The sequence below is a fragment of the Alligator mississippiensis genome, chromosome 11 (genome assembly GCF_030867095.1).
Source record: "Alligator mississippiensis isolate rAllMis1 chromosome 11, rAllMis1, whole genome shotgun sequence".
Classification (NCBI taxonomy): domain Eukaryota; kingdom Metazoa; phylum Chordata; order Crocodylia; family Alligatoridae; genus Alligator; species Alligator mississippiensis.
In genome coordinates, this window is record NC_081834.1 from 46,718,466 (window position 1) to 46,744,434 (window position 25,969).

At 53.7% G+C, this 25,969-nt stretch overlaps 2 protein-coding genes and 1 long non-coding RNA gene across 3 annotated transcripts; 2 read left to right on the forward strand and 1 right to left on the reverse strand.

The window, feature by feature from the left end:
• Positions 1-3,342: 3,342 nt before the first annotated feature.
• TEKTL1 (tektin like 1) lies at positions 3,343-19,734 on the forward strand. The gene is made up of 8 exons (XM_006262843.3): positions 3,343-4,193; positions 4,459-5,011; positions 5,572-5,676; positions 16,851-17,049; positions 17,774-17,940; positions 18,451-18,546; positions 18,883-18,996; positions 19,478-19,734. The coding sequence occupies exons 1-8, from the start codon at positions 4,159-4,161 to the stop codon at positions 19,676-19,678; spliced, it is 1,470 nt and encodes a 489-aa protein (XP_006262905.2). The 5' UTR covers positions 3,343-4,158; the 3' UTR covers positions 19,679-19,734.
• LOC109286078 (uncharacterized) lies at positions 14,118-15,900 on the reverse strand. The gene is made up of 2 exons (XR_002093999.2): positions 15,717-15,900; positions 14,118-14,693 (listed from the first exon to the last, which is right to left on the reverse strand). It is a non-coding gene; the product is annotated as an uncharacterized LOC109286078 (long non-coding RNA).
• Positions 19,735-21,831: 2,097 nt separating the features above from the next.
• Positions 21,832-24,728, forward strand: RPS5 (ribosomal protein S5). Its single transcript, XM_006262839.3, has 6 exons — positions 21,832-21,933; positions 22,007-22,112; positions 22,700-22,909; positions 23,228-23,356; positions 23,486-23,584; positions 24,619-24,728. Exons 2-6 carry the CDS (start codon positions 22,008-22,010, stop codon positions 24,685-24,687), a joined length of 612 nt encoding a protein of 203 aa, XP_006262901.1. The 5' UTR covers positions 21,832-21,933; position 22,007; the 3' UTR covers positions 24,688-24,728.
• The last annotated feature ends 1,241 nt before the right edge of the window (positions 24,729-25,969 follow it).

The following is a 25,969-nucleotide window of genomic DNA, read 5'->3' on the forward strand; positions in this document are numbered from 1 at the left end:
TGTGCTGCCTTTCATTCACAAAGAAAATAACTCATACATAACTCTTCTGCCAGGTCCATGATGGCAGTAGCAAGGGCTGAGTTCTGTTTTAGGGGTTTTACACTAATTTTTTTTTCTTGGCTTGAGCCCCCATTTAGAAACCTGGGAAAATAAAAGCTACCTGGGTGTTCCAGCATGAGCAGGCTTCAACACTCACAGGCAGTATTCAACTACAACAGGGTTTATTGAAGGGACAAGCAAACAGGACAAACACACCATCTTGGGAAACCCTTCCTAGGCAGTGGCTCACCTCCACCAACTATTAACAGCTGATCACAGTCAAGTGACCCAGAGGTCTGTCCCATACAGAATGAACTTGGGAGCCAAAGCAGCTGCTAGCCCAAGCTTTCCATCTGGGTGCTCACAGACATGCAGCTTCCTGCTGTAACTCATGGTGCTTTACAGAAAGCACCATGAATTACAGCGACCCCTCTTCCTCCCCAACCCAACAGACATTTGATGTTGGTTTGGGGGGGAGGTGGGGAATTGAGCTCCTCTTTGGAGCTGATCCAACATCTGCAGCCTCTCACCCCTGCCTCCTAACTCTGGTGCTGTCTACAAGGTGGGAGGGGAGGGAGCTCTGATCTGGGGTTTGCAAAACCTGTGCTGAAGGGGGGTGGGCAGATAGATTGGAGCCCCCCTGAAGTGGGAGGCTCCAATCTACCCCCCTCCTTCCAGCACAGGCTGAGCAAACTCCAGACCAGAGCTCCCTTCCTTCCTTTATTTCCCTCCCATCCTTCAGACAGCACTGGCGGCAGGGCTGGATTGTATCAACCCATCCCTGATTGGCACAGGGACTGACAGAAGTTAATGAAGGTGCTCTGCTTTGGAGCACTTTCAGCTGAATCCTCATTAAATGAGGGTTATTTTGTTGTGTGACCAGGCAGTTTTAAATCACTCTGTAGCCATGCACTTCTGTCAGGGCATGGCTGTAGAGCACTTTCAAGGGGCCAATTGTGCAGCAAATATCACTTCTGTCAGCACCCTTTGTGTCTGCACTGCTGGGTGGCACTGACCTACCACTGCCCTCATCACTTCTCACTGCCACTGGCACTGCTCTGCCAGCTGTTGTTCCTCACTATTATTATCATTTGTCAAGGATGCTAGGGGGGCCGCTTTGCTACTACACTTTCTTATATCACAGTTAAGCTCAAGGATCTCATCACTTCCAGAAAAGAGACCAGCTGAGTCAGTGTCACACAGGACCAATCTAGGCATGCAGAGGGCCAGCCAAGGTAGTGCAGGACTCCTCTGACCACAGGGGCTGGCTGAGGTAGCATGAGACCTGACCAAGGCATGGGCAGGGCCCAAACCTGGCACACAGGGCTCAATCCAGACCACGGACCACACAACAGATCAGCCCCACACCAGTTATCTGGCCCACAAGACCAAATGGCTAAGCACCACTGCATCACAAGGATCACCAGTGCTCTTCTCTGTAAAGCTTGGAAATTTTATCTCAGGCCCAATCAGCCAAATCGGTTCCGGATTATATTGACTGGGCAGAGCTCAATCATTCAAGTCTGTGTGGGTGCTACCACTGGCAAGTATCCTTCAGCCTTGGGCTTCAGATACTGCCAAATCCATGGCAGGCATCCTACATGCAAACCTGAAGCCCAGAGGCCTTGGGGTTCAGATGATCCCTGGTCTTGCTTGCCTTTAGCCAAAAGGTTAAAGGAGTAAACTGGAGAGAAAACCCAAGAACAATCCCCTATTACCATAAATTGTGTAGCCACTGAGACTCTCTCAGGGGGGCCTGCCTACAGTGCAATGGATGCACCTCCACCCTCAACTACACTGAGTCATTCAAGTCCAGTAACAAGGGGATCTTTGCTGCCAGGTCAGTAAAACCAACTGGGGCAAAAAAAACCCCACTCAAGCTTCTCCACATCCTTTTTAAACTGTGGAGCCCAGAATTGGATGCTGTACTCCAGCTGCGGCCTCACCAAGGCCGAGTACAGTGGGAGGATGACATCCTGGGATTTGCTTGAGAACCATCTATGGATGCAAGCCAGAGTTTTGCTTGCTTTATCAGCTGTGGCATCGCATTGGTGGCTCATATTCATCTTGTGGTCAATCATGACCCCCAAGCCCCTTTCAGCCACGGTGCTAGCAAGTGTAGCACTGCCGAGCCTATAAGCATGCTGCGGGGGTTTTTTCCCCAAGGTGGAGTACCTTGCATTTTTTGGTGTTGAATGCCATCAGGTTTTTGTCTGCCCATTTCTGAGCCTGTCTAGGTCATCCTGGATCATCATCATATCCTCAGGTGTGGATGCTCTACCCCAAAGTTTGGCATCATCGGTGAACTTGACCAGCCTACTTCTGATACCAATGTCTACATCATTAATAAAGATGTTAAAGAGTATAGGCCCAAGGCCAGAGCCTTGGGGGACCCCACTGGTGACGGTGCACCACGATGAGCTCCCTTGGTGGCAGTGACCAAGGGAAGGACAGTGGCACTGGCTGTGCTGATGGAGGGTGACCACCCATCCCTAATTGGGTGGGAAAGTCCTGGAATGGGAACCTCAAGTCCCAGTCCTGGACTGCACAACTCTGGGACAACATTTGTCCTGAATTCACAGTATTGCACAGCAATCTGCTGGAAACAGCTGGTTTCCCCTTGCGGGCAGGCAGCGTTCCAGCAACAAGGGGCTGCTAGTGGCTTCCAGGAGCAGGATGCAGGAGACGCCACATACCACATGCATGTGCATGCCCACACATATGCACGTGGCCAGGAAATACAGCCAGGCAGCATGAAGAGCTCCTTGTAGGTAAGTCAGGGGTGGGGGGGGGAGTGGACAGACTGAGGCCCCCACTGTGAGGGAGGAAGTGGGGAAGGGGCTGGGGGTGCTGCCCAGCTAGGGTGGTGCATGGAGTGGGACACAGCCATGGGTGGCTCAACCAGGGGGCAGGAGGCATGGGGGGCATCTCCCCACTGCTGAGTGAACCCCCAGGATGGCATGTGCCCCCCGCCCAGATCTGTGTACAGGGTGGGGATGGATGTGGGCTGCCCACTGCAGGCTCAGGGCTCTCTGCCCTGCTGCCCTCCCCAGAGGAGTCCCACACCATTACAGAGATGTTCCACCTGCCCACCCAGCAGCAGTATGGACAGCAGCAATGCAGAGTTGTTCCCCCGCTGCTGCTGGATGGGCAAGGGGTGCATGACTGGTACGGGGCTCCTAGGGGGAGGGCAGCAGGGCAGGGAGCCCCGAGCCCACAGTGGGCAGCCTGCATCCACCGCTGCTCGGCTCTGCTCTGGCTGTGCTGCAAGTGGAGGTGGGGGACCAGGGTGTGGGAAGAAGGGCATGTGTTCCAGCTTTACATTTTTAAAAGGTGGTCCCCCTAGCTGACAGCAACATGGTGATGGATTATTCAATCCTGCAACTACCTCTGTTTGTACCCATCCCGCCCTAGGGTTAGCGCCCAAGCCTGGTGCCCCAGTCTCCCCACTTCGTTACTCCACGGTCTGAGGGATGCTTGTCGGGTGGGTAGCGGAGTCTCCAAGAGCTGCAGGAGCCAACAGCAGGTAGCCCTGTTTGGCCCTTTCCCATCCAAGCTCCTCAGCTAGGGCAGGATCAGGCCACTGGGTTGCTCAGCCCAGCCCTGAGCCTTGGGACTCCCAGCCCTTCCCCTGCAGAGAGGACCCCTCCTCCCCTGAGCTCCCTGCCAGGATTCAGTCCATCCACCCCTCTCAGCTGGGGCAGGAGCAGCCCCCTGGGCACCCAGCAGGCCCTGCTCTCCTCCATCCTGGCCTGCCTGGCTTGGTGGTCTCCTTTCATGCTCTTCCCTGGAGCCACCCGATCTCCCCCCAACACACACATCCTTGGCCTTGCCTGGGATTCCTTCTGAATGGGGCTCTGTGAGGCAAGCACCTGCTGCTGTAGCAACCGTCTCCATGGAGAGACACAGACGCAGAGACATGAGCGGGTCTGGAGCCAGGAGCAGTGCAGGCTCCAGGGCAGGAGCCAGGTTCCCTGGGATCTGCTGACCTCAGTGGAGCCATTAGCTCTGGTGGGGCTCAGGGCAGCGCCTGGCACTGGGCACTGACAGCCTAGGCACATACCCCAAGCCTTGCATGCAGGAGCGGGGAACATCTCAGAGAGGGAGCAGGCTGGGCTAATGCCAGCCCAGCATCCCCACTCCTGCCACCCCAGGTGAGCCCCATGGACCCAGGCAGGCTGGTGTGCCCCCTCCCTGCTAGTCTGGATCAGACCCACAGGCCCAGCCAGCCCAGTATGTCCTTCCCCACTGCTCCCCCCCCAGTCAGCCTGGCTGGTTTCCCCCCCAGTTCTGTATCAGACCTCTGCACTCTGATATGATGCCAGCTTGTTCCTGGCAGGGGCAAGGAGCAAGTAAGAGCCCCAGTACCCCCTGCAGCAGTAGGTGCTGACTTAGCTCTCCCTCTGCCTCTCTCTGCAGTGCCACCATGGGGCCCCCGGCAGAGCTGCTGCAGGGCCGTGCTGGCCCAGAGGCCTGGCGCAAGGCAGCCAAGGCCACGGTGCAGGCAGCGCAGGATCTGCACAAGGGCTGCGCTCGGGAAGCCTTGTCCCTGTGGCGCCCACCAGGCCAGCCCAAGGAGCTGCCCCATGAGCGCCGGGCACGGCTCCAGAGCTGGCACTTCAAGCTGGATGTGACAGAGACTGGTGAGACCTTGGAGAAGCCGCCCGAGGGACCAGGCGTGACACTGTGGAAGAGCAAGACCAAACCACCACCATGGGTTAGCCAGCTGCCCCTGCCCTGCTTCCGGGACTTCTGCACCAGCACCAGCAACCGCCTGGCCCACCGTTACTGCAGCACTGTGCGGCTGATGGTGAGCCGGCTGCGCCAGGCTCTCAGTGAGGTCAGCCAGCAGGCCAAGCACCTGGTGGTGGAGCGCAAGCATCTCGACACTGCGCTAGCCAAGGTCCGCACCGCACTGCTCACCAACCGGCAGAGCGCGACTGTGCGTGGGTACCGCCCGCAGACCGAGCAGGTGAGAACCCCATTCTCCATCTGCCCCTTCCTCCCCCAGCCCCACCCCCATAGGCCCCCGCTGCCCACGTGCCCAAGCCTCCAATCCCCAGGCAGCCCCCAGCTCACACATACCCTGCTTCCCTATGGCAAGGGTGCCAGCTACACACCAAACATGTGAGACCCCCCTTGTGCTCTCCAGTTCTGAAGTGCCCCCTTCCCCCAGGGGCCCCCCAGCCACCACAGCACATCTGTCTGGGACAGCAGCCATATGCTGAGCAGTGGCCCATTTTCCCATGCTCATCCAACGCATGCACCGCTATGCCCTGCAGCACAACCCTGTGGGGGCACTGACTGGAGAGCAGGCAGGTGATATGCCCAAGTGCCTTCCAACTGCTAGGTGCCCCTGTGCCCCACAGCACTGCTCTGTATTGCTACACACCCTCATGTAGTTGGGGAAGACCCTCCCTGTGCCCTGTGGCAAATTGCTAGCATTGCTGGGAGCTGAAAGTTAACCTGCCCCATGTTTCTGCCCCTGCCCATCTGCCCTTGGCCCTGTCCTTTGTTCCCTGCTGCTGCCAGGCCCCAGACCAGGTAGATGCCCTGCTGCAGTGGGAGCGCAAGGAGCTGCAGAAGCTGAAGGTCAGGCTGGAGGGGGATATGGCCATGTCAGAGAAACACCTCCAGGTGAGGCAGGGGCTGGGCTGTGGGGGGCACAGCACATGCAGGTGGCTTTTGAAAGGTGCTGGCACAGGGCGGGATGGGACACTGGTTCTGTAGGTGTTTGCTGTAGAGTGCTGTGTGTGTCAGGGGTACAGCAGTGGGTACTGCCCTATCTCTCTGTCTAGTCTGCAGGTACCCACCCTGCAGTGTGGTACTCTGGGTGTAAGAGGTGTCAGGGAGGGTGCTAATCCATCCATCTGTCTGTCCAGCACAAGTTGGGCAGCACCAGTGCTCTCTGGTGTGTGTTAGATGGGCCAGCACTCTCTTCCCACCAATCTGTCTGTGGCACCAGTGCTCCCTGAGGTGTTGCATGAGAGTGGTGGCACCATGGATACTGGCCTGTCCATCTGTCTGTCCAGCTGGCACAGGGTGGTGTAGCTTCCTTGCTCCTTGGGTGGCTATGTGCATGAACAAAGGGTGTTGGGGTGGACACTGTTCCAGCTGGCAGGCACTGGGTAGATACTGGCATTCCTGTGGGTACACTGTGCATGCATGTGTGTGTGTTGGATGTACTCTGTGAGACACTGGGGGTGAGACTGTGGCAGTAGTGGGAACTGACTCATCCCTCTGCCAGATGCAATGTTCAAAGCTGCTCCCCATCACAGTTTGTGACTTTGCTGTCCCTGCATGTTGGGGCACTCTGGGGACAGGCAGTGACCCCTACTGTAGCTTCTGCTTTCACCAGGACCTGCTCCCTGGTGCACCTGGGGCTGAAGGAGATCAACCAAAGGGTCAAAATGTGCCCAGAAGAGAGTGGGGGAGAGAGGGCAAGGGAAAGAGGAGGCAGGTGGGTGACAAAAGGCAGGAGATGAGGATAGGAAAGAGAGAATGGTATTGTCAGGCAGTGTCAGAAGGAGAAATCTTGGGTTAGGGTGAGGTAGACAGGATAAAAGTTACCCCAGTGGAGGAGACCACCTGCAGGGGTTGCCAGACTGCCCCTCCACAGGGCTATGGGGTTAAAGGTTCAGGACAGCCCAGTGCCCAACAACAGCAGCTTTTTCTTTGGAAGTCAGAAGAATGTAACCCATTTGCCCAGATCCTCATAGCAGCTCAAAGATTTGTCTTATCTGCTACTCTGAGTGCACAGACTGTAGACTTAGCCGTAACTTGGTTTCAACCCATTTAATTCTGCATTCTTAAAGTTATTTTCATTCTTGTCCTTAGGGCCCCATTATTTACCCTGGCTAATACTGGGCAGGCCGATGTCATTTTTTGCTAGCTCATTGATGTATTTTATTGTTGCCAAACCTTTTGGCCTGGTGAGCCTGATGAGTTGGTGCAGGTTCCATCTGTGGGCCAGATCCGGTCTGTGGACTGCACAGGGCTGGGGCCGCATCCTGGAGACCATATCATATCCACAGCCTCAGCCTCAGATGTGCCAGATCAGGCCTGCCACTGCACCTCCAACCCTGACCCACACGCACCAAACTAGGTCCGTTGCCCTGCCTCCAGCCCCACACACCGCAACTAAACCCCAGGCATGGGGCCACTTCATCTGGGCTGATGGGGCTTGGAAATATGGTGGTGGGGGAGCAGTGGCAATGTTAACTTCCAGACCCATGGGGAGCCCTGTGGGCTAGATCACATTGCTCCATGGGCTGGATCTGGCACACAAGCCAGGGGCTGAGCACCTCCTATGTATCTAATAGCAAATAATGATGGAAAACTTGAATTGATGTCATCAGCTTAAGAAATCCAACCTTACACCTTCCTCAGTTAGGACTCTGGCTCTGTCTCTAGCACCTGCATTGGGCTTCAGAGGTCCTGGCAGCCAACAGCAGCCACTGCCACCAGGCCACTAAAGTGTGTGCACACCTGCTTGCTTCCAGTGGCACCACACAGTTCCACTGCCATGGCTATGGCCTTCACAGAGTGAAGTGTACTGTGGGGGCACACTGGCTGATGATGGGACCAGGCAGAAGCAGCAGCCTCAACCCATCCGGCAGAGGCTGGGGTGGTTAGCTCCCAAAGGGGCTGTAAGCTTGGACACAGTCAGTTTTACCAGCAGAACTTGAACTGTACCCACAATACATGATAGCACAGGTGAGGCCTCCATTCTTTTCCAGAACTGTGTTAGTCTTTGCCCCCTAGCATGAGCTTCTTGTTTGTGAGCCAATGACTTCAAAGCTGCCTAATTTCCTGGATTGCCATCCAAACAATTTCTGTTTCTCTTGATCTGCCAGGGAGGATTGCTTGCTCAATCATTGTTTTGCTCTTCTCTCTGACACCCCCAGGCTTAATATCTTGGAAACTTCTACTAGTTTTTCAGGTATTGGGCTACCACCACACAGGAATACTCACATTTCAGAATAAGAGCAGGTTCTGTTCCAGTATAGACCTTTCTAAATTAAAAGTTAAAAAAGACACTCTGTGTCCATGTGGCCTGTTATAGTGGTAGGAATGGACTGTTTTAAACAGACTCATCAGGTGCAAACAGAAGAGCAGCTCCTCCTTGCAGCTCATAGTGCTTTGCAGGAAGATGGTGACATTTGTGGTTTTTTATGTCATCACTTGTACCTGGAAACTGCTTTCCAAATACAGAGATAATTATCCTATCTAAAAACCCTCCCCGGTACACATTTTCACTGTAATTTTTACTAACCTAGTTTATACATATATTTGCCACCTATACACATGCACATACACCATCAGTGGAAGTACTTGTACTATAAACAGGTAAGCAGTTGTTTACCTTTCTTATGGGGTTGAAGCCTTAGTTTGCAAACTGATGCTGAAACAACTGATTCACTGTTACCTCTACCAGACACATCATGTACCTAAAATGTGCCTTCCTCCCACCTTCTGTGACAGATTGAATGTCCAGTGATACGTCACTTTGTCCTGTTATAAAAATGGCCTTCTTTTTAAATTCTCCATCCTGCAAATGCTACAACACATGCTTTTCATTTCTCCCAATTACCCTTGCATTGAACCAAATACTTTGTGCTTGGCTGAGGCATCCAGTTTCAATCTGAAGACATCAAGAGATAGAAAATTCACACTCTCCTTTGGGGCTAGTTCCAAGGATTAATTATCCTCATTGCAAAATATTGTGCTTCTTTTTCTAATTTGGTCTGAGATGATCTTGCCTTGAGCAGGGAGCTGGACTAGATGATCCATATTCCTTTGATCCTGTGTTACTGTGTTCCTAATCTGTATTTGTCTGGCTTTGATTTCCACACCCTGAATCCTTGTTCTGCGGCCTCTACTTTTTTTCCCCTCCCCAGTCATTACACACTCACCTCTCAGTCTTTTTTTCTGATGAACTAAGCACACTGAGCTGCTTCAGTCCCTCAGTATAAGCCAGTCTCTTCAGCCCACAAATCAGTTAGATTTAGAACAGCTTAGAGGGGGCACCACCATGGTGACTCCCTCGGGAGTAGCCTGTGCGAGTCGGCAGCGATCCAATCCGGCTTCGGATCCGGCCGCTTCGGATGCCAGGGATCTGATCCAGAGCTCCAGATCGGGTTTCCGCCTCGATCCAGCCGAAGTGGCTCCAAAACTTCGGAGCCGCCTTGGAGATCCAGCCTTAGGGTCTAATGGGGGAATCAATGAAATATCTATAACTTTGTTGTTTTTTGTCTGATTTGGATGAAACATGCAGGGTGGGTAGCCTCTGCTGAGAGTATGAAACCTGCCAAGTTTCAAGAATATCGGTGCAGGAATGTGGGGGAAACTGTACCCCAAATTCTTGAAAGCCAAACTTATGTCACATCTGTGTGTTACAACACAGGGGGGTCAAAACTGCAGGGATGGCAGCTCTTACTGAGGCCACAAAGCCTGCCAAGTTTCAAGAAGATCGGTGCAGGGGTTTGGGGTGAACTGCCCCTCAAGCTGTGGACAAGCAAAACTTGTGCCATGGGTGACCCTGTCTGTGTTAAGGCACAGCGGGGTGACAGCTGCAGGGATGGTGGCCCCTGCTGTGATGCCTGCCAGCTGTGGAGGAGATCAGTGCAGGGGGTTCTGGGGCCCTGCACCCCAAGCTGCTGACAGGCAAAACTGTGCCAAGACTGTGTCTGTATTGAGTCTTTCCTCTCCTTAGCCTGGTTTGTAGATGCTAATTGATGTTCGTTAAGTGGTTATGCAGTAGCTAGGTCCTGTGTACTGAGCTGGTCCCTGAGTCCAAGTGAATCATGATTGATTGATTGGTAACTGGGGACACAGCAGCTCAGCAGCCAGGCCTGCAGCAGTCTCCCCTCCACGCCCCAAGACAGACACAGTCAGTCCAACAGCACCCATGGCACGAGTTTTGCTTGTCCACAGCTTGAGGTGCAGTTCCCTGCAAACCCCTGCACTGATCTTCTTAAAACTTGGCAGGCTTTGTGGCTTCAGCAAGAGCCACCACCCCGTGTAGTTTTCACCACGCTATGTTGTAATGCCTAGACGTGACATGAGTTTTGCTTTCAAGAATTTGGGGTACAGTTTCCCCCAAACCCTTGCACCAATCTTCTTGAAGCCCCTGCACCAATCTTCTTGACCCTCTCTGCAGAGTCTACAACCCCATAAAATTTCATCCAAATCGGACAAAAAACAACAAAGTTATAGATATTTTATTGTTTCCCCATTATACCCTATGGCCGGATCTCGGAGGCGGCTCCGAAGCGCTTCGGGAAGCCGAACGAGGCAGCGCTTTGACCCGAATGTGCTGCTTCCGACCCCGAAGCATCCGAAGCTTCTCCGGATCCAGAGCTCTGTCATAAGCCCCGCACAGCCCGGGTGGGGAGTCTTTGCCTCTTACCTTGGCAGTAGCAGCCAAGTGTGCAGCCTGCAGCAGGCAGACAGCAATAAACGTGTACAAGCACCCAAAATGCGCCAACCCTCTTGCCCCAGAAACTGGCACAAGGCTTCTGTATCCGCACCAACTGTCCCAATTCATACACCTGTTGAGTGACCCTGAGGCTACAGTACTTATTTTTTTGCCTTTGTGTTGCTGCAGTCCAATGTTTCTTAACAGCTTGGATAGCTGAACTTAGGTATTGTGATTTTTTTTGTAACATACTTAAGACAGACTTACATTTTTTTTTTGATCTGTTTACTTTAGAAACAACATTAACAGTTAAGCAATTGTTTTTGTTTAAACAACACCATATATGACGTATATTTTGTAGGTGATTGTACCATTATGACATAAGGGAGTATTTTATTTGATTTATTTGTTTTTGATTAGGGAGGATACCATGTTAACCAGAGTAGGGTTGAATTGTTTTATGAAGCCATTAGATTGGGGGTGACACGGTGTGGTGCGGGTTTTGTTGATTTTTAGAAGGTTACATACATGACGAAATAGCTGAGATTTAAAACTTGCTTCCTGGTCAGTGTGTAGAGACTGAGGTACACCATGGTAGCACACAACATCTTTAATAAACACCTTGGCCGCAGTTCGAACCTTTTGATTAGGGGGAGGGTATGCTTTTGCTCACTTGGAAAAACAATTAGCCACTACTAAAACATGCTTGGTTTTACATGGTGTAATGGACAGGAGACCCAGGATATTTATTGCTATTTTTTTCAAAGGTTGTTTAACCTGCGTGGAGACCATGGGGGTCCTGCGATTATTTTTTAATTTTGCGGGGCACCACACATCTTGCATGATCTGCACTAGTTTTTAACAGATTTTGTTAGCCTAACCAGAAACACCAAACTGGACCTTATAAGAGACCTTTTTAAGGCCTATCTGTATTTCGGAATTGGAATTATGTAGAGTTTGCAGAATTTTTCTTTTCTTTTCTTTTTTTTTTTTTGGTACCACTATTTGAATAACTTTGGGGTTTGGGGCAGATTTTGGAAGTTTTTGCACCAGTGCTTTTTGCTTAATGCTTAGCTTAGGTCATACAACCCAGTACCTTTTTAGACACAGATGATGTTGCCCTTTTTTAGAGAACTTTTTACTATTGATTTTTTTTTTTTACTTTATTAATTTCTTTATGTTAGTATTTTTTTGTTGCCATTTTGGACACCAAATTATTAACCTTTTGGCATTTATTTATTCTGTATTTGGGGTTGGTTTACCTCTGGTTGTTTTTACTGTAGGTAGTGGCTGTATTTTTACTACTTGAACTTTAGGTTTAATTTTTATTATGTGAGGTGTAAGGGATGAGGAATTAGCATTTTGGTGCTTTTTTTTAGGGCAAAGAATGATTTGGTACTTGGATCTTAGCCAGCTGTTTTAGTCACTTAACCAGTTGTTTGTCTTCTTGCAAATTCTGTAGCCATCAGAGAGCGCTGTGGTCTGTTTTTAATGTGAAGAACTTTCCCAGGAGGAAGTGTTGAAAATGTTTGCTAAAGGTCATCACAGCAAGCAATTATTTTATTTTATTTTTTTATAGTTGCATATTGGCACCTAGCTTTGTTTGAGGCTTGACTTGCTTTGTTTGAGGCTTGACTTTTTTGGCTTTCTTCAACTTGTGACAAAACAGCTTCAATTTACCTGCAGTAGTGTTTAACAAGAAGGGCAACTGAGGGTCTGGATACGCTAAGAGAGGGGGTGACATTACAGTAGTTGCCACTTTAGCTTTATAAAGGCATTTTAATATTTCCTCATTTAGATTAACTTTGACTTACTGTAGCGCTCATGTAAGGACTTTGCAATGGTAGCAAAATTTACCACAATATGTTTATAATAGGAGGCTAAACCCAAGAAGCTGCACAGTTTTGTTAGATTTTGAGGTCAGGCCACAGCCAGGCCACAGCCTCCACCTCCTCTGGATTTCGGCTTACCCCTGTTTGTAGAGGTTACATGTTTTAAATAGTTTATTTTCCTGCAGAAAAGCTGACAGTTGGTGGGTTTAATTTTAAAATTGGCTTTTTTTTAGCATTTAAAACACTGCTCTTAGTTTTTTCAAATGCTTTTAAAAAGTTTGTCCTATTCAATTATATTATCTATCTAGGTACACCAGATGGGATGTTTTTTGCAAATTCACTAACATGTTATTTATTAGTTTTTGAAATGGACTAGGAGCATTGCATGATCCAAAAGGCACAACATTTAACTTTAGAAGTTTCTTCTTAGTTCAGAAAGCTGTTTTAACTTTTTTTGGGGGTGCATTTTCACCTGCCAGTACCCGCTAGCCAGATTAAGGAAGAACCATCGAACTTTGGCTAGGAGGTTTACTGTGTTATTTATTTGAGGTAAGGGGTAGGCATTTTTAACAGTAACATCATTCAGTTTATGATAATTCACATGGACCTGCACACCTTGCCCTTTCTTTTGCACGAACACCACAGGGGCAGCCTATGGGCTGACAGAGGGTCTGTTGATGCCTTTTTTCTCCATCTTTTGCAACTGCTGATTGAATTTTTGTTGGAAATGGATGGGTACATTTGAGGTCCCTGTTTGACAGGTTTGGCCTTGCCAGTATCAGTTCAGTACTTTGTTAAGCCTGTATGCCTTAGGTTGTGTTTTTTAAGGCTGAGTACATTTGTATACTTCAATAGGACTTTCTGCACTGCCCCCCACTTGCTTAGGTTTTAGGCCATGACTTGCACAGAAGTTAGAAAAGGCACCTTGATCACCCTGTAATATTTGCGCTTTATACAGAGCACTTGAAGATATAGTGCCATTGAAACCTAATACATGTGCAGCTCCTATTCATGGGTATTCAGTGCCTCCACAGAGGCCAGGTAGCAAGGGGTGCTGTCACCTGCTTTGTAAGCTGGCCAGGGCTCCAGAAGCTCCTGGCTGGCTGTCAGTGGGAGAGGAGAGGGGGGTACGGGGGGGGGGTCTGCACCCCCAGAGCTGGTGCCACCAGGCACTGGGGACACTCTCCAGGGGGGATGGGGAGGAACCAGCCAGGGCCCCCCCCAGCCCCAATTGCTGACTCAACAGCTCCCTCCTTTCCCCCATGGGGGCAGCCAGCTTGGGGGGGGGGGGGGGGGGCACATCTCCTTGAACTGTCTGCCTCCTCCCTGTGGCAGACCAGGGGCACAACCCTTAACCCTCTCAGGGAACTTCTAAAGGCACTCTAATTTAAAGCACTACACTTACTACCTGATTTAACAAGGGCTAATTTTTTGCACTGGAACATTTTTAAAGCACTCTACAGATGTGCATGTGTTATGCCACAGCTGTAAAGCATGTTCAGGGGCCAGATCATACAAAAAAAAAGTCAACTCTGTCTGTGCCCAAAGCATGCCAGTTTTCCTGCATTTCATTGAAGGTTATTGCTTCGCTTTTACAGCAACCAACCTTTTTGATTTGGGGTTCTCCTGCAGGACAGCCACACCCTTTTTAAATGTTCCAATTACAGTGCCCTGATGCGCCAGCCATGGTTTTGTTGATGTGTTAACAACACGCACTGGGCTTTTACCCATTGCAGTTTCCACTAGGAACCCCACTGTATTAGTGAGCTTAGTTTTAAATAAGCCCTCCTCTTCTTCACAGCACCATTTTTTTAGTTTGCCAGTGATTATTGTATTGTTAGATTTTTTATTACCACTTTACATGCCAAATACATATCATCAAGCTGAACTACAGTCTATCAGAGCCACATAATTACAGCTTTCTGCTTGTGCAGTCACCTTGGTGTGGTGTACCCCAAGTAAAAGTGTACCTGAGAACACAGGATGAGCCATTTGGGGTTTCCAACTTCATATGTGCGGTCTTGGTTCACAGGACAATGGGCCAAAATGAAAGAACAAGACCAGATCAATATGTAGTATCACATCATCACAGTATTACAACAGTGACAGTATTACTAGCAAGGCTAATAATGATCCTGCAAATGCACATATTTAACACCGTAAGTTCTTATTCCACCTTTGGAGGTGTACCCTACAAACCAGCCTTAGTCCCACAGTTGCTCGGTACAGGTCTCCCAGTCAGGAACCACAGTTTTAGTCCTGAATCTGGCTGCATATCTTCCTCTCTCTCCTTCCAGCTGCTTGCTTGGCTTCTCTTTGTCTCTGTTCCCTGCCAGCCCTCTTCCTTAGCTTACTCCACGCCCACTCACTCCTTGCTTGGAAATTCCTTTTTCTCACCGATGCTGATGGGAAATGTAGGTGGTTACAGATTTAAAGCCACATCATATACAATTCACAGTATATTTCACTGGTATATTAAACATATGCTCAGAAACCACAGCTTTGCCAGGGGCTCTGTTGCAGTGATTAGACCAGACTAGCATCTGCTTGGAGATGCAGCAATGTAGTCCCACCATGACACGGTGACAGGCTGGGGGATGTAACAAGTGAGCATCCCGGGGCTAGTCAAATCATTGGCCCACCCACTTGTCTCAGGGCTAACTGCCCACCTACTTTGCCTGCCACCATGATACAATTAAATGATGATAAACTAGGCAGGAGGCTACCCATTTACTTGCCCTGATGTCAGGGGCTTACATACATGGCTGACCTACCCTATACCATGTTTCATGCCTCACAGATGGCATCCATGGCCTAACACCCAGCCTTAACTTGTTTGGCCTCACCTGGCCTATATGCCCATGCTCTCACACTGGGACCCGCATGCCAGAGTCTCACACGGGACTCTTACAACCCACTGGAGCTCACCATCTCTGCACTCTCATTCAATCAATCAGGGCTCCCAGCCCCCACCTACTCAGGGCTCCCAGCTCCTACCACCTCGGGCACTGTGCCTGGCTCAGGACCTTCTCAGTCCCCTCATACCCTACACTGGGGCCTCACCCCCTGCCCTACACTGGACCTCACAAATCCCCTTATCTCCTTGCCTGAGGAGCCTTACATCTAGCTCTTTCAGCTTAGGGCTCCACCTCCCTGGAGCCCCACACCCATCTCCTTAATGGAGCCTCAGAGCTCACAGTGAGCCTGGGCTCCTGCTTTGACTTTGGGGTGTGCTCTCCTAGCCTTCCCCCTCCACAGAGTTACCCTCAAGGCAGGGAGGGCTGAGGCTTTCTGGCACCCCATACTCAGCCTTCACTGAGGAGGCACAGGTGTGGTGTGTTCTGGAGACTGCCTTACCACCAACAGTCCCACCACACCATCCAACCCCAGGACCAGGACCCTCCTGCCATCCCCACAGCTCCTACCCTTACTACCAAGATGATCTGAGCAGTAGCTCTAGCTGGATAGTGTTCTTCTCCCAAGTGTTTGCAGCAGACTGCTGGCTACACTGCTGGGGGCCCTGCTCTTATAATGAACAGCTGGTCCCTGTTCCCAATCAGGTAACTGGGTTTGATTGGAAGTGCAGCCACCTGCAGCCTGCTTTGCTGGCTGCTTACACCCCTGTGCTCTGTTACAGGGGGAATGAGGTAAAATAAGGAGTCCTTTGTAGGGAACAAGTTTTCAAAGAGCTTTAAATGTACAGCCCCCTTTGCTCCTTTGCCCAAGGTGACAGGTTAAAAGACAGGGAAAACTGACATGAGGCCATTCTAGGAATGGCTCCAAGCAGGGAATTTCACACCAAGGAATCAAAACTCATGGTATCTTTTAGTAAGCCAACTAGATATTTGCAAACAAACTATTTTATTTATTTGCAAGCTTTCAGGCGCGCATGCCCTTCATCAGGCATAGGAGAGAGCAGAGATTGTAAAAGTTCTCCTAGGTAGAAACAAAAATTCATAATTCACAGGACAGCTGACGGTGTGGTAAAATCTCCTGTTTGGAATAGTTCATTTTGTCCAGGTTCGGCACAGAGAAAGGTTGAAAACCTCAAAGTTGTCTGATGGCAAACAGGATGTAGAAGCATATTTCCTTCAGGTTATGATGTTTCGTATTTCACATAAGAGTGGAAAGATGGACACCTCTTCTGGGCACGAATTTCCTTTGGCCTCTAAACCAATATGGCTACAACCTGGATACCTGGCACCAAGGAATGTCTTTAACTCTGGGACTCTGGGAGTGTGTGAGAGGTGTCATGGGGGACCCTGACCTGTCTGTCTGTCCATCTGTCTGCTTGCCCAGCAAGTGCTGGGCAATACTGGTACTCCATAGATCACTATGTGTGTAAGGGGTGTCATGGCAAGTGCTGACAAGCCCATCTATCTGTGCAGCAGCTGCTGGGTGGCACTGGTGCTCTCTGGACCACAGCATGTGAGGGTAACACAGTGGGCACCAAGCCACCAGTCCAGCAGGCAGTGGGAGGTACAGGTGCCCTGGGGGCTGTGAGTATAAGGGGTGTCAGAGCAGGTGCTGACCCATCCATTTGACTGTCGATCCGGCAGGCACTGGACAAGTGCCAGCGCTCCCTGGGGGAGCTCTGTGAGGAACGGGGCTGCGTGCTGGAGCTGATGGGGCAGCCACTGCACAGGGTGCTACTGGAGTCTGGGCGTGACTCGTGGCTCAGCCTGACCCGGCCCTCGTCCCCCAATGTGGATAGGAACCCCACACCGGAGCCCAACCCCATAGGGCCCTACACACCAGGTAAGGGATGAGGCCATCTAGGAGAGAGCCTGTGCCCCGATCACTGAATCCAGTAGACACCCCTGCCACCTCGGGCCACCCTCTCTCACCTCTGCCAGGGACCCTGTCACCATCCCCAAAAAGACACCATCACCAGCCCCACAGAGATCCCTTCAACCCCTGGGATTGCCTCAGCCCCCCAGAAACCCCCTTATAGCTTTCCTCAGATTTTTCCAGCCTCCACTAGGACCCCATTTTCTGCCCTTCCCAGAGATCCATCTCTCCTTCACAGATGTCTCCCCAGGGACGCCCTCTCTACCAACCAGGAACATGAACCCCATGACCCCCTCAGCACCCTCTCTGCTCTCCCCATACTCCTCCAGCAACTGTCACCCAGTTGCCTGTCCCAACTTGTTGAGTCCATGGCTGCCAATGGGCTCCCCAGGAAAATGGCACTCAAGCTACATCCCTCCTATTATTCCCGTGCTCCCTTGGCCCATGGTGCTGGCTACAATGGGAAGGATACACAGAGTGTAGGCTGTGCCTTCCCCCATCCCCATGGTGGGGGTGCTGTGCCTTGTGGCATCTCCACAAAGTACAGATTGGGGGACTATCCATAGTAGAGGATATCTCTGCCCTGAGGGTCTATAACATGGGTGGCATCTCCCCTCTGTGTGAGGGGAATACATAGTGGGGATCTCCCACCGGCTGGGACCAGTCCTGACACGGGCGTCCCACACCCCAGAGTGTGCTGCAGCTATCGAGGAGGCACGGCGCCTCACAGTGCAATCCAAGAAGGTGCTGACGGTGCTGAAAGAGGACACGGTCCAGGCCACAGCCACTCTCCGAGAAGCCCAGGCAGCCATTGACGGCAGCCTGCAGCGTAAGATGAATGAGACTATGGCCCTCAAGGTAACTTAGGGGAGAGGACTGGCCCCACACAGGACGTTGCAACCCCCCCACAGGAACCTGACCCTCATGGGAAACTGCTTTACATGCTACCCTCTGGGGAACCCTGCCCACCACAACAACCCTAATGGGATGCTACCCGACGTGTGCCGGCCTTTTTGCAGAACCCTCTTCCCCACAGGCTGTCTCCCTAGGGCCCTGGCCCTCACACACACTTTGTTCCCTCTCCCCATACACTCCAGTCACTCCACAACAGCCCATCCTCATGTGTTGCCCCCCAAGGGACCCTGCCTTCTTCTCCTGATTCCCACCTTGCCTTCTCCCAAGGATCCCAACCATTGTGGGGGCAGGGGAGGGTGTCCCAAAGGATGACTTCCATGTCCCCTTCCCTCTCAAAGGGGCAGCCCCTCTAATTCAAACTCAGTGCTTGGAAGGGGGTGGGGGGGGACCTATTCCTGTGTAGATCTAGGCTGATCCCTAACTACTTGTGTGTCTCTGCTTCTCCCCTGGCAGGAGCGTCTCTATATGGTGATGGGGGGCATGCGCAGCACCTTGAATCGCTGTCAGCGCTTCCATGATGAGATGAGCATCACCCATGGCATGACCATGGTGCGCAGGGGCAGGAGAGGGTTTGGGAGCAGAGAAGAAGGGAGAGGAGGGGCAGGTGGGAGGAGAGATAAGCAGACAGGGGGTGTGATGGGAAAAGGGCTCCATAGCTAGAGAGGGACTGCAGAGAAGTGGAGGGGAGGGAGTACCAGCTGAAGGGCAGTGATGGAGCACCTGGGGTAGAGATACCAGCTGACCTATGGGGTGGCACCCACTAGGGGAAAGGGCTGGGGAAAGGGGGACCCAACTGGGGAGGCTGAAGTATGTGCCTTTAGTGGGAGGGGATTCCTTGGCTGTGGGGCTCCCCCAACTCTGACCTGCTGTGGCTCTGGGTTTCAGGGCCCTGAGTCCAGCAAGTACCAAGAGACGCGAGAGAAGCTGACTCGGCCCATAGTGCGAGTGTATCAGCGACACGTGGGCACCCAGCTGCCAGAAGCCAACATCCTTACACAGGTACCCACACTCTAATGGCAGTCAGGGGAAGATGTTGCCAGGCACAGGGTTATCTCATCCGGTTTGGAAAGCTGTAGGGGGCAATGGGGCAGATAGACTGGGAGCTGCTTACCCACTGTGGTGGCTGTAGGCAGTAATGCTGTCCAAATATGGTATCTGTAGGAGGTTATGGTGTTACTAGGCTTTCGCACCTGGCCTGCTTGTGATCTGTGATGGATTATGAGGCTGCCAGATGCAATGCCTCACCTGGTGGTAATGACTGAAGTGACACTGTTGCTGGGTGGGTGGGACTTTGCCCAGCTGAGACGGGTGTTGATGGCATACTGGGGTCTTGGGGGCAGCAAAGCCTCATCAGGCTGTAACAGCTGCAGAGGATGATGCTGTTGAAGCGGGGGGGTGGCATTGAGCTGGATTGTGACAGCAGCAAGGAAGGGACCAGTGAGGCCCCACTCAATGGTACCCACCCTGTCCTCTACCACAGGGCAGCACACTGCTGGAGTCCTCCATGCAGAACGCGGCCAGAAACGTGGAGCGCATGCAGCACACCAAGGAGCACCTGCGCTCCTCCATCCACGACAAGCAGATGGGCTTCGATGTGGATGCCAGCATCCAGCGCCTCCGCCGGCGCCGCATGCACCCACGCAGCACCATGGACGAGGCCAGCCAGCTGACCTGCTCCTAGGGGCACCCTTCCCCAAGAACTACAATATTATACAAATAAAGTGCCAAGAGCCTTTAGTGCCAGCCCCAACACCATTACTCACCTGGGGTTGGGATGAGGGTGTCTGTGTGTGCAAGGTGGGGGAGACCTGAATAAGCTGGGAGTTGGGGAACAAGTGGTGCCTAAGCAAGGTGCTGTGTCTTGTGAGTAAGCCATTGGATTCAGGCATCAGCAGGCAGTGCCTTCACCCTAATTCAAGAGCCTTCTCCATTCCCACAGTCCACAGGCCCATGCTTGTGGGCAGGACTCTGTGCTAGAGCCAGCAGAGCTGAGGACACTGCCCTGCCCTTAGCACTGGGCCAGGCCCTCAGCATAGGGATGCCAGCACAGTGTGGGGTGAGGGGGAGCAGTGCTATAGGGACTTCACAGGACAGACAGCCCCTCCTCAGCTCTCAGTCATTCACTGCCATGGCCAAGCCCAAGCCCAAGCCCACTTCTTGTTAAATATCAAAAACCCCACAGCTCTGGGTATCCCACGAGCACAAGGAGCTCTCGGGGCGGTCTACAGCTTGGCAAACGTTTTACACCCAGCAAGGGAGAGAACATAAATGCAGGTAGATACACATCAAAAGGGACACAGCATGTATTCCAGGGATCAATATCATATCACAATATTTCAATTGGCACATCGGAGTGCCCCTTCCCCACCTCCGGAGGCACAGCCGATGCAGCAGCCTTAGTCCCACCCTTGCCCTGTACAGCTGTCTAGGTCAGGAGCCGCATTTGTAGTCTGAGTCTGGCTGCGTGCCTCTCTCCTCATCCCAGCCGGCTGCTTTCTCCTGCCCCCTTTGTCTCTGCTTGTGGCCAGCAGCTTGTTTTGACGATTCCCAGCCGGCTCTCTTCCTGCTTCTCCCTTCCTCTTGCTGACGTGCAGGAGAAATGTAAGCAGTTACAGATTCACAGCCACATGGTGTACAACGCGCTGGATGTCACTTCCTGCCCTGACATCACCACCAAACAAGGTCCTTATCACAGAGTACAGTCTGCCCATCTGGCCTCAACCTGCTGCCATCTCCCAAGTGCAGGGCACTCCGCGCACCCTGCAGCCGCCCAGCCCCTGGCCTCCCTGGGAAGGACCCGGCTGCGCAGCCGTCTCCTCATCCTCGTGCAGCAGGTTGCACAGGCGCAGGACACGCTGGGCAGCAGGACCGGATGGAGCAGGCGGCAAGGGCAGAGCAGGGAAAGTAGCCTGGTCTTGGCAGGGTGTGGGGGGTTGGCAGGAGTCGTGGCCCTGATAGAGTTCGGGAGGAAATCGAAAGAATCAAAGAAATCTCATTGGAAATTATTTCTGAGCACGGGAAACAAATGACTGCACTTAGCTGCTTCCAGGGGGCAGGAAGCGGCTGGGGCAGAAAACAGGCTTTTTAATCCAGTGCTCCTTCCTTAGCCCGTGGGTCCCAGCCCAAAAGTGGGTTGCAAGAATATATGAAAGGGTCGGGAACAAACTTGAAAAATGGATTCAGCTTTACAGGATAAAAGCTGGGAACCGCGGCTTTCCCCTTGCGCACACTGGCAGAGTTGCAGCCTGCAAGGGGCTGCTTGTGCTCCCCCCAACACTGGGGGCTGGGCGTGGGGGCACTGGGTCGGGACTGGCCACTGGTGTTTACAAATGGGCCCCGGTATGAGAACCAGCAGCCTAGCAGCGCCCAGGGCCGTGCGGCAGCGAGGGTTTGATGCTCCGGTCCCCGAACTATTGCTTTGACTTCAGCCGCCCTGGGGTCCCCGCGGCGCGGCGGTCGCAGCTCGAGCCGCGACGTCTCCGCCGCCGCCGCCGCCCCGTGCTGCGAGCGCCCCGCGAGCCCTGCTCCGGACAAAGCAGCCCCCGGCCCCGGCCCCTCGGCGCAGCCCGCTGCCCCCGAGCCCCCCAGCCGGCTCCCCGCGGCCGGGCGCAGGCGCAGGGGGCCGCGCCGGGCAGCCGAGTCGAGGCCCCGATAAAGAGAAATCGACGAAAACCGGTCGGGAATCGCCTCTGCCCGCGGGGCGGTGAGCGGGGCTGCCGTGCCGTGCCGTGCCGTGCCGTGCCCCGAGTTCTGCTTTGGACAGAGCCCCCCGCACCGCACCGCACCGCACCGCACCGCACCGCACCAGGACCCGAACCCCCCCCCCCCCCCCCCGCGCGCCTGCGCAGCCCGGCCCCGGAAGCGGCGCCCCTGGATAAGAGCCGGGGCGACCCCGCGCGCGGCCTTTTCCGCTGCCGGAGCCGCGGGAGCCGCCATGTGAGTGTGGGGCCGGGGCACCGGGAGCGGGAGCTGTGGGCTTGACCTGACCTGACCTGTCCTGTCCCCGCAGCATGACGGACTGGGAGAGCGCCCCCGCCGTGGCCGAGACCCCCGATATCAAGCTGTTCGGCAAGTGGAGCACGGACGACGTGCAAATCAGCGACATCTCCTTGCAGGTGCGGCCGGCCCGGCCCGGCCCGGGTCACCTCCCCCGCCCCGTCCCGAGCGCTAGCACGGCTGCCCGGGCCCGGCCGCGCGGGGTGGGAGCCCTGCCCCTCGCCCCCAGGGCCGGGGCTGCAGGAGGAGGCGGGGCCGCCGGCATCCTCCGGGCCTGGGTCCCGCTGCGGGGCGGGATGGGGGCCGCGTAGTGCGGCTCCCCTGGGCAGGGCAGGGGCTCCTCACGGCTCCTGCTGCGCTCATGTAGCTGCGGCCCGCACCTGGGAGGCTGCTGCACGCTGCAGGGCTAGGCCAGGCCCTCCCCAGCTGGCCCCAGAGGAAGGGGTGGGGGTCTCTGCTGGAAGGGCGCGCTGCACCCTTCCCCCTCCCGTGGTGCTGGAGTGGGGGGTGCCACAGCAGCTAGCGCGGGTGCTGCCGGGTCTGAGGGATGACCAGCAGCCCCTCAGTCAGCGAGGGCAGCCCCAGCACACTCACGAGGGAAGGCTGCTGAAATCCGTGCAAGCTGCTGCCCTGCCCCCTCTTCAGGTGGGGTGGGAGGGCAGCCCGGGTCCCTGCCCTCCTCACGCCACTGCATGTCCCGCTGTAGGACTACATCGCGGTGAAGGAGAAGTATGCCAAGTACCTGCCCCACAGCGCTGGGCGGTACGCAGCCAAGCGCTTCCGCAAGGCCCAGTGCCCCATTGTGGAGCGGCTCACCAACTCCATGATGATGCACGGGCGCAACAATGGCAAGAAGCTGATGACCGTGCGCATCGTCAAGCACGCCTTCGAGATCATCCACCTGCTCACTGGCGAGGTGAGGGCTGTAGGGTAGGCTGGGCCCTGGAGAGAGGAGATGGGAGGGAGGGCAGCCTGTGGGCCTTGGGGTACGGCGTGTCCCTTGCGGCTGTGGGGGGCTGGGTGCCGTGGGGCAGGGGATGCTGTGTTGGAAGTGATTATGGCAGTAGGCCGCATAGAGAAAGTACATAGATGGGATGGGTGAGCCCTGGAAATGGTGAGTTTTTGGGGTTAGGTCATTGGTGTGCCCCTGAGCTCAGGGCTTGTTATAGGACCTCTTTTCCAGAGTGGCCCAGAGGCTCTTTCCTTCTGACCCATCCTGTACTTCTTTCGGCAGAACCCTCTCCAGGTCTTGGTGAACGCCATCATCAATAGTGGTCCCAGGGAGGACTCGACCCGCATTGGCCGTGCTGGTACTGTCAGGAGACAGGCTGTGGATGTGTCCCCCCTGCGCCGGGTCAACCAGGTATACTGCGCTGCGTCCCAGTACGTGCACACAGTGGGGCTGGACTGGGCACTGAGCTTCCTGGGGTGTGTGGTGGGTATCCCACCCCCGCTGCTTCTGGAGCTGATTCTTGTTTCTGCTCCTCCCCAGGCCATCTGGCTGCTGTGCACTGGGGCTCGTGAAGCTGCCTTCCGCAACATCAAGACCATTGCTGAGTGCCTGGCTGATGAGCTCATCAATGCTGCCAAGGTAGGAGCCCTCCCTTTGGGCCAGGCTGCAGAAGCAGTAGTGAGAGCTGAGTTCTCTGCTCAGTGCTGGGGTTGCCCGACCTGGGTGAGGGGAACTGGCTGTGACAGTCAGCTCTGCTGCTTAATGCAGCTGTTCCCGCAGCTTTCTATTGTGGTGGGTTAGCTTGGGGGTGACCCAATCCATAGTGTTGTTTGTTAGCAGGTGGGACTTCACCAGGCTTCAGTCACCCCACTCCTGTCCAGCAACTTAAACTAAGACAGCTTCCCTTTAAATGAAACTGGGCTCTGTTGCCCCATTTCCATGGGGCAAATGGAGGCAGAGGGTTGGGTACTATGAAGCACTCAAGGGTGCCTTTTACTGGGAGCAGAGTAGGGTACCATGAGGCCTGTTAATCCCACATGTGATTGTGACTAAAGTTGGGAACTGCTGGCCTCTGGTAAAAGCTTCCCTTTACTTGCCTCTGATGTGGCTTTGAGACTAACTGACTGATAAGTTGCACTGGACCCCTCTCCTCACCCTGCCCCCAGCCCTTGTAGCCCAACTGGGGGATAGGGTCTCTTTGTTCTCCTCCCTGTCCAAAGTGTCACTGGCTGCCTGGGCAATGGTGGTGGCATGTCCTGCGCTGTCTGCCTGAGCACACCCTGCTCTCTGCACTCCCAGCATTGGCCCTATCCCTCATCCCTTGTTGCTATCCCTCATCTTGCACTTGGAGTGCCTGAGCCAGATGTAGAGGCTAGTCCCTTAAAAAAATTTAGAAAATTAATATTTATCTGCCCCTGGCTGCCTGTCATGTGGCCCTCAATGGCTTGCCAAAACTCAGTAAGCGGCCTTCCGCCTGAAATAATTGCCCACCTCTGAGCTAACTGGTGCTTTGGTTGGGAGGCCATATAAGGCTCTGGGGTCCATTTGCGAGATCTGCATGGAGCAGTGTTTTGCCTAGTGGGAGGCTATGGGGCTGGTGTGCAGAATACCTTTGGCAGCTGCTTGGTGGGGCTGGACAGGTCAGGGTTTCACTCTCTCTATCTGCCTCCCAGGGCTCCTCTAACTCCTATGCCATCAAGAAGAAGGATGAGTTGGAACGTGTGGCCAAGTCCAACCGTTAGAGATGCTGCAGTCACTTCAATAAAGTTTGTTCCATTTACAAGCCCTGTGTCTATTCTCTGAGCTGCCAGCTTTCTACTGCCTCTGTACAGGATCATATTGGACTGGTCCTGGTGCTATGTTGCTGTTCTTCCTGCTGGAGATGAGATGGCACCAGAGTGCTGAAAGGGGGTTAGGGCAGTGTGGTGCTGCTCTCTAACTGCAAGGAGCTAGCTAGGTTGGAGCTGCTGCTGGGTGCTTGCTGCCATTGGCTGGAGATGATGAACCCTATGCTGTGTAGTACTGAGGCGCTGCCTCTGTCCATGCCTAAACTCCTGTTGCTTCTACTGGGGGCAATGCCTGTTGCTATGAACTGTAGGATGGCCGTAAGTGTTCATGCCAGGACAAACTGCTTCAAAAATGACTGCTCAGGGGAAAAAGTCGCCCTCATCTAATCAGGTAGCAGATTAAGGCACTCTGCTTAAGACTGACTTGGAATTGCTTTATCCTTCTGTATATGGGTTATTTGTTATGCCCTATGTCTGCCATAGGGAGGAGGCAGAGTCCTGCAGCCACAGAATGAGGGATAGGGCATGTATGCTGGGAGGCAGCCCACTTGAGCTGGTGGACATTCCCATTTTGTGTAGGATGGGGGGGGCCTTGGCAAATGGGCCGTGCCCCCGCCCCCCCCCCTCCCCTGTTGGCATGGGGTACTGGGAATTTTTTCTGAGGGAGGGGAGGGGTCATGCCCCAACCTCGGATTGCTGCCCAACTACACTTCACTCTTGCCTCCGAGATGCTGTAGTAGCAGTGGGCAGGCGGGGTGGGGGTGTAGCTCTGTGGGCTGGGGTCCAGGAGGTACCTGATCAAGGCTGAGTGCTCAGATACCACCCCCACCTCCTGAGTGCTAACCTATGTGAGTTTCAGCACCTGCCCTGGCCAGTGTACTGCCAGGAAGCAGCATTTGCCCTGTGGGATCCCAGCCTGGTGTGGGACCTGTATCTGGCCCCCCAGCTGGTGTCTGGGGGATGCCAGGTACAGACCCCATGGTGGTGGGCCTCAGATCCCATCCACGGCCCACTGCTGCTGGCTGTCAGTGTGCCACTTAGGATGGGTGCTGCAACTTGCAAGGAGTGCCTCTGGGTTTGACAGCAGCCAGAGCCAGCCGCTCCAACAGCTGGGCTGGGCGGGGGGCTCGAAGGCCAGGGCATCCCCATGAACTCAAACCCTGGAAGGGGCTTCTAGCAATCACCTTTTCGTGAAATCCCAGCCCACAACCACTTCCCCTGCCCCACTGTCCAGGCC